This window comes from Athene noctua, chromosome 2, assembly GCF_965140245.1.
Source record: "Athene noctua chromosome 2, bAthNoc1.hap1.1, whole genome shotgun sequence".
NCBI lineage: Eukaryota > Metazoa > Chordata > Aves > Strigiformes > Strigidae > Athene > Athene noctua.
In genome coordinates, this window is record NC_134038.1 from 154,532,027 (window position 1) to 154,545,684 (window position 13,658).

The 13,658-nt window shown below is 37.4% G+C and overlaps 1 protein-coding gene across 15 annotated transcripts in view; it reads left to right on the forward strand.

Annotated features, from left to right (window-relative positions):
* ARPP21 (cAMP regulated phosphoprotein 21) overlaps positions 1-13,658 on the forward strand; it is a 143,485-nt gene that overhangs the window by 42,229 nt on the left and 87,598 nt on the right. For all 15 annotated transcript variants that reach the window (XM_074900765.1, XM_074900770.1, XM_074900764.1 and 12 more), the window contains 4 exons: positions 1,153-1,297; positions 2,531-2,609; positions 3,917-3,976; positions 4,871-5,011. In XM_074900765.1, coding sequence (XP_074756866.1) covers positions 1,153-1,297; positions 2,531-2,609; positions 3,917-3,976; positions 4,871-5,011 — 425 coding nt within the window. The remainder of the gene's footprint in view (positions 1-1,152; positions 1,298-2,530; positions 2,610-3,916; positions 3,977-4,870; positions 5,012-13,658) is intronic.

Below are 13,658 nucleotides of genomic sequence, written 5' to 3' on the forward strand. Positions count from 1 at the left end.
TAGCATTCCAGAAACTCTTGATTTTCTCCAGTATTGATGAATTTGGTTTTCATTAATATGATGACAAAAAATTATCAGGCATACAGGACTCTCTTCTATTAAAAAACCCTACATTACCAGGGAGTTTTGTGACAGCTTAATTCAAATGTGCATTTTTACACTACTTAAGCATATGGTATTATTTTGGCCATTTTTTTTCTCCAAAAGAATATGAACACAGGAGTAGGCTTCCTTCAGTTTTGTTCAACCAGATTGATATTTATTGAAATATATAAATTATACCATGGTAACTTCAAAAGAAAACAATTAAAACAAAGCCAATATAAAGTAATGTTGTAAGAGGAATATAACAGGTTCTTTAAAGAAAATCAGAAAACGCAAGCCAGCTTGAATTCTCAGGTTTAATTAACTTTTTAAAGCTGAAGCATGCTTTCAAAGGGACTCATAGTCTCAGAGATACTGAATTTTTGAGTATAAAAGTTGTGATGCCTTGGAGAAGTTCACTAACCACAACTTGTTTGAAAATTGCAGTGCACATTTCACCCCTTTTGCTAAAGGCGTGTATGCATATGTTTTTAAATATAAAATAAGGAAGTTCTCTTGTATACAACTGAGTTTATAATTTCCTGGCACTCTCCTACTACAAGAGCCTGAAAGCTCAGTCTAGCTGATACTGCTACTACATGTGAAAAACAGTTCACATGAACCTGCAGGTGTTCTAGTAAGAGGGAAAAAAGTTCTATTTTAGACATCTATCCATTGATCATCACTTAACATGTGTAGTATTAATTAAATCATAGAATTATTAAAGCCCATATAAAATGTATTTCATGGTTCTAATAATTCTTAAGTGAGAATTGCTGAAGTGTAAAATAATATAGTGCCTTTAATATACATAGACTAAAAGTTTAGCGTGTTCAAATATTAGGGAAGGAATACACTTACCAATAGAATTTGGCCTTTAAGATGACATTATTATCCTGGAAAAAAAAATCATTTTTCAAATAGGAAAGAAATGTATCTGGCTTCAGTTTTTCTAGCTACACATAGTTAATTGCAAATCTCTGCAGGTTGGAAGCCATGGGACGATTACTGAATCTGGCCCTAAATTTATCTTTTTTTTTTTTTTTTTTTTTTTTTTCTTCCCAACAGGAATCAATCCAACTACAGCTTTCAAGTTTTCCTAGCTTGCAAGAAGAAGATAAATCTAGTAAAGATGACTCCGAGAAAGAAAAAGAGAAGGATAAAAATAAAGATAAAAACAGTGAAAAAAACAAGATCAGAATGTTATCAAAAGGTGAACTTAAAAATATTTAAATTGCTGTAATTACTGTTATTAAAAGAATTGTATGATTTTATAACCATGCATCTCTATATTTGTGTATAAATACACAGTAAAATTGTTTTCATACACAGGGAAAATTCAGAACCTGAAAGGTGTATGTATGAGAGTGTGTTTTTCATACAAACATCAGGTTTTGAAAGTGAAGAAACCTTCCAAAACGAGGTTTGATATTAGAGACTATTAATTTTCTTTAATATTAAATATTCTGAATACTTATCCATGTTGGTATAAAGACATATATATGATTATATAAGATAAGACTCTAATACACTTTTTTTCCCTGTTAATGATAATATATTGGCATGTCACTTGTGCAGTGTAGGCAGTAGAGAGTAATCCTCTTCATTATTGCTCCTCTCTCATGGAGAATTTCTCTTAAATGCTGTAAGGAAATCCATTCATGACCTTTAACCTGCATTGCAATCTACTATTGTGACCTACTAAGGCTTCTTCAGCAAAGACCTTGTATCTAAATTTGATTTTTTTTAAAAAACCTTCTTATTAATCCATGGTATAAAGTTACAGTATAATCTCTCAAAAATAATCATTGCCTACCTGGTTGTGGATCCGCAGCTGGTGTGAATTGTCAGTTGGCTTCAATGGAGCTCTCACAGTTCACGCCAGCTTGAGGATCTGTGTGTACTTTTGAGTCAGGCGATACAGCAATGCTGAAAAATTAATTCTGACTACTGTCACGCATCCCTATTACCTGCCCACTCTCAGGCGTCACTGGATTTCAGTCTGTTAATGCAAATAGAATTCCCACTGGCACGATGCTTCATTTGCTGTGTATGCCGCATTTATTAAGTGATGCAAAGAGACACTGATGAATAACACTTCTTATTTTAATTTTAAAAAATTTATTTAGTAGTTTAAAGGAAGAACTTGGCAGGGTCTTGAGTGGCACTGAAGGTATCTCATGATCTTCAAATAACCAGCAGTTTCTGTCGGTGTTTAGTTTTGGTGCTGTGTTCTCAGTAAAATGGTTCAGAGGATCAGCAAATGTCCACCTGATGCTTCCAAACATAGATCTTTCTTGGCTGAACTCCAAATGAGCATTTTATTTCAAAGCATTTGCTTTCAGATTGTTGCTGGAAATGGATTTTGATGTATGACATAGCTTAATTGTAACTGTTGAAATGAAATAAATGAGGGGGGGTGTGTGTCTTTGTTTTTATTTTTCAGATTGCAGTCAAGAGTATACAGACTCAACAGGCATAGATTTGCATGAGTTTCTCATTAACACATTAAAGAATAACCCCAGGTAGGTATTTTCTGCATTAGAACTAGCACTCCTGAAATTACAGCTGTCGGTCTTAGAGTTCCCATAACTGTACACTGTTTTTTGTTAGTTCTGGATGTGGTTATGAGGGAAAATGTATAGGAAGTAGGCTGTTAACAGAACGAAAAGCTAGAAAAAATCATCAACTTCTACTCCCCTGTCCAGTCACCCATTGCTTAATTTCACTTTCGGTGACATCTGGTCTTCGTTCTTACCTTCTTGAATATAGCTCTACATGATGTTAGCAGTAATATATTATAACCATTGCAGTTGGAGAATTGCATATGAATATAAAGTAGCTTTCTTTTAGCAATGCTGTACACAATTAAAACCCTGTGCACAGTGCCAAATTCAGCTCTCAGTATTTCCATAGTTTTCACCTGGAGCAAGAAGCTTGTCTCACTGTTAAATTTACCTCTAAATAAATAAGGAAGGATCTGTAACATTTTTATACATTGTGATTTTCAATGTTCATTTTGACTGAATCTGTTAAATAGTTACCATATAATTCTGCAATTATAGGAGAACTAGGAATAATTGGGTACCTAGCAGCTTGCATGACCTTTTGTATAGATGATGAAAGGTCAGATTGGTTTATCTGCATAAAATAAGAAATTTCAAAAGAAGGAGTGATGCACTCTGTCAAGCCTAGAAAAAAATACATGTGGGGAAATTTTTGAATGTTTTTGGTAAGTGAGGGGGGAAAGAGGAACATCTGAAACCTTCCAGTTGAAAACTGAGCATTTGACTGAGAAATGCTGCAGCATTGCCTCCTGGGAGCCATAGTTCAAAGGTGTTGTTCTCCATTGTGCTCTCTAACTGGATTGTATGTGCCCAGTCTTCTCGCCTGCAGATCAATGCCTCGTGGAAGATATGTCTCGGAAAAAATGTGGAAAATTTCTGTGGATAGCAGCTCTTCTCATGAAAGAGCTATGTTAGCTGGAAATCTCATTTTCCATCAAAAAAAGGGTGGAAAAAGGACCAAAACTATCCATAGCAGTCAGAGTCTTTCTATGCAGTGCATTGATCACAGCCTGGTGTGGCTGGAAGAACTCTCAGACCGTAGCTGAGCTCAAGGAAGAGCTAAATCTGTCATGTATGTCAGTGAAGGTGGAGCAAAGCAGGCTGCAGTCTTCTCCAGATGTGCCAGAGCAAAGCACATTTCATTTTTAATCAAGACAGCTGACAATGCTAGCAAAATTGCCTTACAAACATAGATACATTCATTTTTTCATCTAAAACGTCTGTTGGTAGTTCATGCTACAAATCCTTGCATTTCTTTTTGACAGGGACAGAATGATACTCTTGAAAATGGAACAGGAAATTATTGATTTTATTAGTGACAACAAGTAAGTCGAGTTCCACACTTGGTTATGAATTCATGTGTGCATGTAGCAATGCGAGCTGTGCGAGGGATGCACTCATGGACCACACTGCTCCTCAGCACTGTTACTGGCATGCTGCAAGATCAGGCTTTTATTTCCTGACACATGGTGGTACTGCGTAAAATACGGTAGATGTAAAATAAAACCTTTTGCTTTTTATTGCATTATAATTGCACTGGCTCTGCTCTTTTAGGTCCAAAAATCTAATTAAAGCTTTCAGTGCAGAGGATGATCAAATATGCTACCTCATGGGTTTCCCTGTGTGCTATGTTGTTCTAATGCGTTGGAAAATAAAACTGAACTTGCATGGAGGGATTTTTGCTACCATGTGCTCTTTATAATAAAATGTTTATGCAGCTTTAAAAAATAGAGAGTCGGAATAGCACCAGAGGAAGAATTATGCTGACAGTAAATAAGCATTTTGTCAATAAGAGAGAGAAAAGGAATGTTTGCCAAACTAGATCTTTCCAGCATCACCCTGCATCTGACCTTTGGGAGAAAGACAGAAAGCTGTTGCTAGTGTCTCAGCAAATCTGTGGGATTGTTTGTGCAGGGAGTGTGAGTGTGTGTGAGGGGTCGGGGGACGAGTTCTTCCCAATATATAGAATACTCGGTAGATACCATGAAAACGTGAACTTTGTTTGTCCCAGTGTAGCATATGGAAACTGTATATTACAAAGTCTAAAAATAATTCTTTTCTTTGCCTTCTTGTAGCAAACACTTATATGTAAATGCACAAAGGAGAAGTTTTCAGTTAGATTTCTGTCCACTGAATTATTGAATGTATTGCTATTTTCATTTAATTATAGCTCAGAGGGGAATGTCATTATCAGTGTGATTTGTTTTCTTTTTTTCCAGTAATCACTATAAAAAGTTCCCTCAGATGTCGTCATATCAGAGGATGTTAGTGCACAGAGTGGCAGCTTACTTTGGAATGGACCACAATGTGGATCAGACTGGAAAATCTGTAATTATCAACAAGACCAGCAATACAAGAATGTAAGTAGCAACACTGTTGTGTTTTCCCTTGTTCCCATTCATAAGAGCTGGTTTGTACCATGACTGTGTGGCGTGGTGGTTTTGGGGTTTTTTTTGGTATCAAGAGTGGTTGCTGTTTATAGTTTTTTAGTGCGGGAGGGGAGGACAGGGCTCACGTTGTAAGGTAATTTAAGGATATAAAGATGCATAAGGAGAAATCAACTCAATTTGTCTCTTGCAAGAAACTTAACACGGGATCTAGGAATGTTACTTTCCCTGTCTCCTTAGTGCCACCACTTTGCTACAGAAATAAGCTCATTGCTTTACTTGTCACCTGATACCGTACAGTTATTATTCCTAAGGAACACAAACATATTTGGAAGATTGCCTCTTCCCTTCTTCTGGCTCTCCCTGTTTGAAGAGTCATTTTTTGCTCCACCTGCTCACTTAGGATTTGGTTCCCCTCCACCATCTGCCACCATACATTCCATTTTCTTCCTCTTCTTCCCTCCTGGTTCCTCTTTATTTTCTCTTCAGATCTCATTGTTTGACCACAGAGTTTTTATGGGATGTAAATTCCTTCTGATGGTTCAAATGCATTGCAAAATTCCTGGCAGGTTAAACTTATGCTGACATGCTTTATGCTCTCTTCCGTGAACCTGTATAAAGCTAGAAAAAAGCTTGATAGGAAGTTCTCTGGCTAATTTAGCAAAGATACAGTCGTGTGTCCTTGTCTAAATCAGCATTACTTATTCTGCCGAGTGACACGTGTGTATTAACCACCATGGAACTGTAGCCTTCCTCTCCCTCTTTAACTAAAACTACATAATGAAGAGGAAGTAATTACAATTGGGTAATGGAGTTTTGGTATCTGGTATTGGTACAGGAAAGCCCCATCTGAAAATTGTGTACTTCCTGTATTCAATTAGTAGAAGAAATAAAAACATTTATTTCATTTACATATCCAGTAGCTAGGTGATTTTCTTAGATGCAGTTGCAGAGAGTACTTTTTCTTTTTCTTTTTTTTTTAATGTTATTAGCTTCTCCTGTAGAAGGCTAGAGGGACCACCTAATTTTGCAAGATCAAAACCTGAGCCAAACACTTTGGTATTTGTTATTTCACTGAGCCCTAAAATCTTCCATGTGTGTGAAGTAAATCTAACATTATGGACAACTTATTTTAGATTCTTTTCATGGGCTATTCCTGAGATACTTGGACATCTGTAAAACAGGACTTAGACATTAATGTTTTTAAAGTTTTGAATAAAGCATGTACTAACAGTCTGATTTTTCAGAAGACAAGAAAATTATACTAACTCAATAAAACTAACACTTGGGCTGTTAAGACTTAGCCTTAGGGTCTGGTAATACCTGCCCCTGTGCAAGGGCTATGTTTGGGTGTGAATAAGAAAAATCTGGGTATGCAGCAAACTGGTGTTCATTTTTGAGCTGTAAATGAAGAAAAAAAAAAAAAGTTTATCTTAAATAAAACACAATCGTATCTGAATGCTTTTTAGTCATTCCTCTCTCTTTACAGTTCTCCCTTTTCATTTCACATCTGTGTCACCTCTGTAGTGCACTAACTGCTACGGATCTTTCCTCACAGCATTGCCTTCTCCTGGTTGACCTGATAACGTGATAATATCACATTAATATCTGATAATGCCTTGCTCGGTTGTGTGGCTATGCATCACAGAGATGGGTAGCGCTGGAAGCACTGTGGCAAATGCTTGTTCAGTGCTTCTGGAGAGGACACTGAAGTCTTCTTTGACAGTCAAAACTTTGTCAGAGTGTTCTGATGAAGCTGTGGCTTCCTGTGTGGTGGGAATGAGCAAGCAAGGCTGTTTACCATGCGTGAACTGTCATCCTTGTGAGCAAGCTCAGCGGGCAGGACATTGCAGGGGTATAACGGATTGAATGACCCTTTCAGCTGTGGTCTTGCAAGCTGGAGGTGAGGCATGGAGACAGATAAATTGGTTCTGACACCATTCCTGTACAGATCTTCCAGAAATAAACACAGGGCTCTGCCCCTCTGACTGTGAGTACAGCTGTTTTGTAAGCACCACACGAACAGCAGGTTTTTTCCCTTCTGCAGTGATTTGGTGGTAGGTAACTGGATTATATGAAGTTCATATTACATCATGGTGCTTCCAGTGTGTTATTTACATTATTTTGATACTGTTGTAAAATAAAGCTTTGTAGAAGTAGCTCTTTCTTTTCATAACTGGAGGAGATGGCATGGTTTTTTTAAATGTCCCTGGCTCTGACAGAAAATAGCTTGTTATTATCCAGCTTGAATAAGGGCTGATGAGATTTTTATTATCTGCAGCAAATATTGTGTAAGTTCCACATCTGAAAGCGTCCAGTGTGATTTCATGTGTTCTGCATTTTAGTACTCTCGGAGGAGACAATTTTGTGTGGTTCAGAATCAACACCAAATGCTGGGATTGTGTTGACTCTATTAATTACTATTTGGACAGTATCCAGAATACCGGAGAATCTGGAGAGCAGCTGAAATGCTGTTCAACGTGGTTATGTGGTGCTGTAAGCCTGAGCCTTGATAGTTTTATGCGAATTTATGGAGAGGCCCCATAGACAGATATTTTGAAGATTTGCATTTTGACAATAAATTATCTCTTTACGGCATATGGTTTCCAAAGTACTTTTAACTGCATACTGTGAAGTGGGAAGAATATTCTTGCATACTCAAGAATTCATAAATTCTGCCCCAGCTGTGACTTCTCTGTGCCTGTGTGCCTGTTTGGGAAGAGCATATGACTCGGTAGAGTCACTGTGTGGGCTTCAGTAAGCACCTTGTGGTTTATTTCTCTGGCTGAGTGAGGGTTCATGTCACATCTCTGGTCACGCCTGCAGGTGATGAGTTGTTTCCCGGCAGTGAGGAGCATTTATTCTGTTCAGCAGGGACCTACCATGTTCGCTGCCCGCAGGTGCTTGGAGGCACAAGTGCCAGAAGAGTTAATGACTTTGAGATGAACAGGCTGGTTGGGAAAATCTGGTAACACCACCACATTAGAGGTGCTGTGGTACAGAGTAGGGTCTGTCAAAAGGGGGACTAGGTTACGAATGGAGTGGATGGAGGTTTTAAATTTCTTTTATCAATTGGCCATCTTAGGGCAGTGTATATCCACTTCTATGTACCTGTGCCTATAAAGTACCTACTTTTTTTTTTTCGGGGGGGGGGGGGGGGGTGTTGGAATTTGAAATAGTGCTTCTTGAAGGGGTTGCAGCTGGAAGGAGGGCTGTGGTTTGTCTGGTCACCCGTGCTGCTTTATAGAGAGGGAAAAACGTGCCATTTTTTATATGTATTTTTTAATTGGAATGTGAACAATTCATACCGGTTTTGAAGGGTTTTTTATGAAAAAAAAAAATTAAACCAGGCTTGACCTCATCTACCCAAATGTTTGTCAACCTTCATAATGTTGTGTCTGTACTCTATCTTTTGTTACAGAATAATGGATTTTAAAAACAAGTTATCTTTCCATATGATTTTTGAAATTACGACTAGATTAAAAAAGGAGAACAGCTTTGGAAAATAAAAATCACTTTTCATGGTCTCATATCTTACAAAGTCCTGCTTAACTAAGTTGTCCAACTTTTGAAATCTTATTTTCAGCAGTATACATGAGAGAACTTGATGAGAAAACAAGGGAGGATTTTGTTGTTGTTTTGTTTTATAGTCAAAGAGCTCAAATACTACCTATAATGCAAAGTCTGCTTTGTTCAATACAAAAGTGCTCTTGTGTCACCATTGTAATGTATATTTGTCTGTCATCTGTGTCTGCCTGTCATCTATCTAAAGATATACAGAAATGTACGGGGAACTTAAGACAGTGAAATATGATATAAACACAATTTGGAATCGGGGCAATATGTTAGGGCATCCCAGATTGGAGCCAAAAAACCATGTATGTGCCACCTTTTATTCTGTATATTCCCCATAATTCCTCTCAAACAATTGGAATTGCCTCAGAGCTTTTTGCGGAACTGTTCATATTATTATACATATCAGTTCAATCAGATTCATTCATTTGATTATCTGTAGATAGGTGGAGAAATGTAGGGGAAGTATGCTTGGTAAATGAAAAGGGTTTTTATCTGGTTGAGATCATCAGCCATGTGACAAGTATGTCTGTACCACAGCCTACACATGCATTCATGTACATTTTTATATAAGCGTGAGTGGCAGCGCTTATCAGCATTGAGAAGGTGGAGTGCTTGTGATATATAATGGTTGTATTTAGACATTTTCATACATTCTGTGGGTGTAACATACCTATTACCAACTTTATACCAATACTCTCATCTTCAGTTATGACTAATTTTTTTTTTTTTTTCAAGAGCACCATGGGTTATGATCATTGTAATAATTTGGTTTTCTTCCTATTCTGTTAATATGTAAATGTTAATATAATATTGGCCCAGTTGAAAGGCTTCTTTGTGCCTTTGAGATACATCAAAAACTTTGGGCAATACTATGATGTTGTGTGTACTACAGGGGTTACTTAGGGGTTCCTAGGGTTGAACTGTATCAGCACAAGAAAACATAAGGTACAGTATGTACTTTGAATAACCTACAAGACCATCGTAGTTGTGACATACAATCTGTGTTATTCTGTCTTCCCCAGTGTAAGGGTGGTTTGAATTGCAAGCAAAGAAAAGTTCTCTTTAGGTTTCTATTGTGTATACACTGAATGGTCTTGCTGTAGATAACATATATGCCAGCAGAGTCATGCTGTGCCAATTTCACCATCTTAAGAAGCTGAACTTTGGTACAGGAACCTACAGACGTGTCAGGAAAATGGCATTCACTGAACATTGGCAATTTCATTGAGGAATAGTTTCTAGAAATTTTTTTTTACCCTAGGCTGAAGTGCCAAGACTTCTTCCTTGAGATGCCAAATGTTACAGCCTTTGGATCATGCAGAAAAGTATGCCTTTCTCTTTGACTGAATAAGGTATTCAGTGTAAATTACTTTAATTTCTTTAAGCAGTTGCTTGCTGATGGAAAAGATGGGACATTTTCCACTCACAATTTGTAATGGATCTTTAGTTAGATATATGGTAGTAGTTACAACTGTCTACCTGAACACCTGTATCTTTTTTGTAAAATCTCAGTCAAAACAATTAAATGTTTGCCAGAGCATTTGAAGCCCAGTTTTGATTTATTTTTTTTTTTTCCCCCCCTGTTGTAACACAGAATAGTTATCTGGCAAATGGTTTGCTGTATGGTATTGCATCTGCATTTAAGCACCTTATACTATCCTTGATTATCATATATGTACACAGACTAATGATCTCATAAGAGCAGAATCACTTTTATGAGCCACGTGATGCAGGAAAGCATATGTGTACACCGTTATTTCTGGTTTGGGTTTGGTTTTTTTTTGGTTTTTGTTTTTTTAGTTGGAATCTTGCATTACTTTTCTTCAAGGGACTGTGGAGTCAGCTGCATTCCCTGTTTCCTACTGTAGTTACCTCTTTCCCATCTTCACTGCAGAATAGTTGCTCCTTGACTGATGAGAAATAAGCAGAAACTGTGAATATCAATACTTTCCCTCTGGTTTACAGTTGCTGTTGCCCAATCGGCATACCAGTGTCATATGTTAAAAATGTGTAGAGGAATATAAGGGTTCATAGTAGATGTATGGACCTAAAAAGGAAAAACTGCGTAACTCCGAAATAGCACTGTAATTGTCTGAGACATTTTGTTCGAGTTTAAGATGAACCAATGCATTATGCAGTTAAGAATTTAGTGAGAACATCAGTAAAACAAATAATGTAGAATAATAACTCGTATCTTATGTAGCTACATGGTAACATATGTAGCATTTGAGTAACACATGTTGGTTTTCATGGATTTTATTTCTTGATTTTTTTCCATACAAAAATAATCTGTTTATTTCAGTCTGGGATTAAATTAAGAATGTGATTAGAAAAAACTTTTTTCAGTGCAATACTAATTGTGTTTAGGATGCAGGAGCCCAGTGTCCCAGTAGTCCTTGCTGTGATGCTTAGGTTTTAGCCCTCAGGTCCTTTCTGGCCTTTCCTGCTGCAGCCCAGAGTTGGGCAGAGCATCCTCCTTGCATGCTGAGCAGGGGAAGGCTTTCACATCCAAGGTGGAGTGGGGAGCTTCCCAAGAAACACTTCAGGAAAGCATTAAGGGGAATTAGACATTTTGTGCTGAGGTTCAGGAAATGTCTGCCTCCAGCAATGACCTGAGCCTCCTCATGCACTGCAGTGCCTCAGCTTTTTATTGCGAGAGAAGGACCTGATGTGGAGGAACTGCCTTTCTTTTATCCAGTCACATGGTAATTGGAGAAGTAATTCAGGGCATAAATATATTAACAACTGCTAGGGATTTTAGCAATCTCTTACTATTATACTACAGTCATTTGTTTCAGATGTGAAGTTGTCACTGTTCTGCTAAATAAGTTATTTGAGGTTGTGCACATTCATCATTTCACTGCTTGATGCTCATTTGGAAGAGATTGAGTTATTTTTTCCTCCCTGTCATTTTGTTTTGCTTTTGAAAATGTTTCTTTATTTTAATGGTACTTGAATTAGAACAGCCTTTTTTTTTTTTTTTTTTTTTTTTTTTTCTGAGCAAGCATTCTCTCCTTTTAGCCACATGCCTGTTTTACATGAAAAATGGAAAAGGAAAAAAAAAAATACTTGGTACATTTGAAATGGAGCTGAATTTGACCCTTGAATACTGGCTTCATTCTTACTTCAATCAGTGTGAGCTATATACTGGACCTGCTTACTCTGAATGAGATGTTAGGGTTAATGAACCAGTTCTAATAGCTCCAATATTAAATTTTCATCTAATGTAATTTATCAAAACTAAATTGTTTATAATTAAAGTGGACATGTACTTTACAGCTGTTCTATACTGCAATGAAATATTAATTAAACATTAATCAGAAGAGATCTATGGTATTTATCTTTTTTTTTTTTTTTTTTTTTTTTTTTTTAAATCCTTACTATCTCACCACCTAACAGTATAAGTTTTGACAAACCTAGAAGGTTATTGTCACCTGCTCTGTGTGGGGAGATGGGAGGTTACCCAGGAAGAGAGTGTTATGGAATAGCAAGTAGGTAATTCAGTTGAGGGAAGCTCTTCCTTGCATGAGTAATTAATCTATGTCTTTATGTGCTCGTCCAAGCTGTTGCAGGAAAGTGGTCATTAATCAAGTTGCTGTTTGGTCATTTATATTTTCAAATCACTGGAGGGAGATCTGAAAATCTGAAATGGCCTCTGTGCTTTCCTCAGAGGTAACTGTATGTCAGTAGTAGGTGAAATAATGTCTTTAAATCTGGACATTTCAGAAATGAGGTGCTGATATACGAGCAAGTGAATTTTAGAGGTGGTCCAAATTGATTTTAATAATTGCCCTTTACACTTCTGTTGCCTGCCTCGTGCTTTATGTAAAAAATATGGCATGATCACTAGAAATAAAAAAAGTATTGTGAGTTTTGAGAAACCTTTGTCTTTATAAGCAAAGTCAGTTGTTTCTGCTCACTGTTTCCAAGGTAGTCTTGTGAGGCTGTCTCTGACAGTTCATTAAAAACAGGTGCTCTTCTCCAGGCCAGTGATTGTTCAGGGGATGGCTTCTGATCCACAACTCTTCCTGCTGGAGACAGGGAAAATGTTCATGGCCTGAAGTAGAAGGAAGCACAAGAATCTATTACGGTATTAATTTGTATGTATGGGGCATTTCAAGAGGACTAATAATTTATTCATTAACCTGTTGGTTTTTGGGGAGCCATCTTGCCTTCATTGGTAGTCTTCAAATCTTGAATTTGTTTCCTTTTTCTCTCTCTTTTCCTTGTTAATTTTTGAACTTCTAAAACAGAAAAATGTAATTTAAAATAGATCACAGCAGTTATGCAACAGTGTAATTTTCAGCCACTTACATAGTATGCCACAGCCTTAAAATCAATTATTAATGAATTCTGTAATAAAGTATGCTACCACTTATAAGCCTCTACTAGTTGAAAATAAATTGGCGCTGTGCGAGATATTCAGTCTCAATAGACATCCTCAATATCAAAAACTAAATCCAGTCCAGGAGAGTTGGAGCAGGAGTAGAAGGTCCCTCAGGTACAGAAATAATCTTAGTTTGATCACAGGAGGACAGCAGACTATTTTGAAGCTCCTAAAATGGTCCTTGTCTGAGAGAGGATCCTTCATCCTGGTCTAGCAGAAGAGATGGTATTTCAGTGTGGCCTTAGCCTGCCAGCTTCTCCCCTGAGTTCAGAGCTAGATTCCCATATTCTGGCCCCAAAATAATGGGCCAAATATCAGGCAGATTCTCAGGGAGTCAACACATTGTGGTTTGCATCCATAGATTAAAACAGGATGACTTTCCGGTGTTAAGCTGGAAGGCTTGTGAGGGTCGTGAGTTGTATGATGATACCTCAACATTAGATCAGGTTCTTTAAAAACTGTATGCTTGGAAAGCCTTCAGGATCTGGCCTTCTCGGTCCACACACAGAATAACTTAGCATGGAAGAGATTCAGTGTACATCGACTCTATTATTCAGGCAGCCATGATTTTCATAATGGGAAATGCCACTGGTGCCAGCCCCGCTGAAATCATGCCACTGGGGTGCTAGGACTTAGAACCTTGAAGTGTGGGCAAGA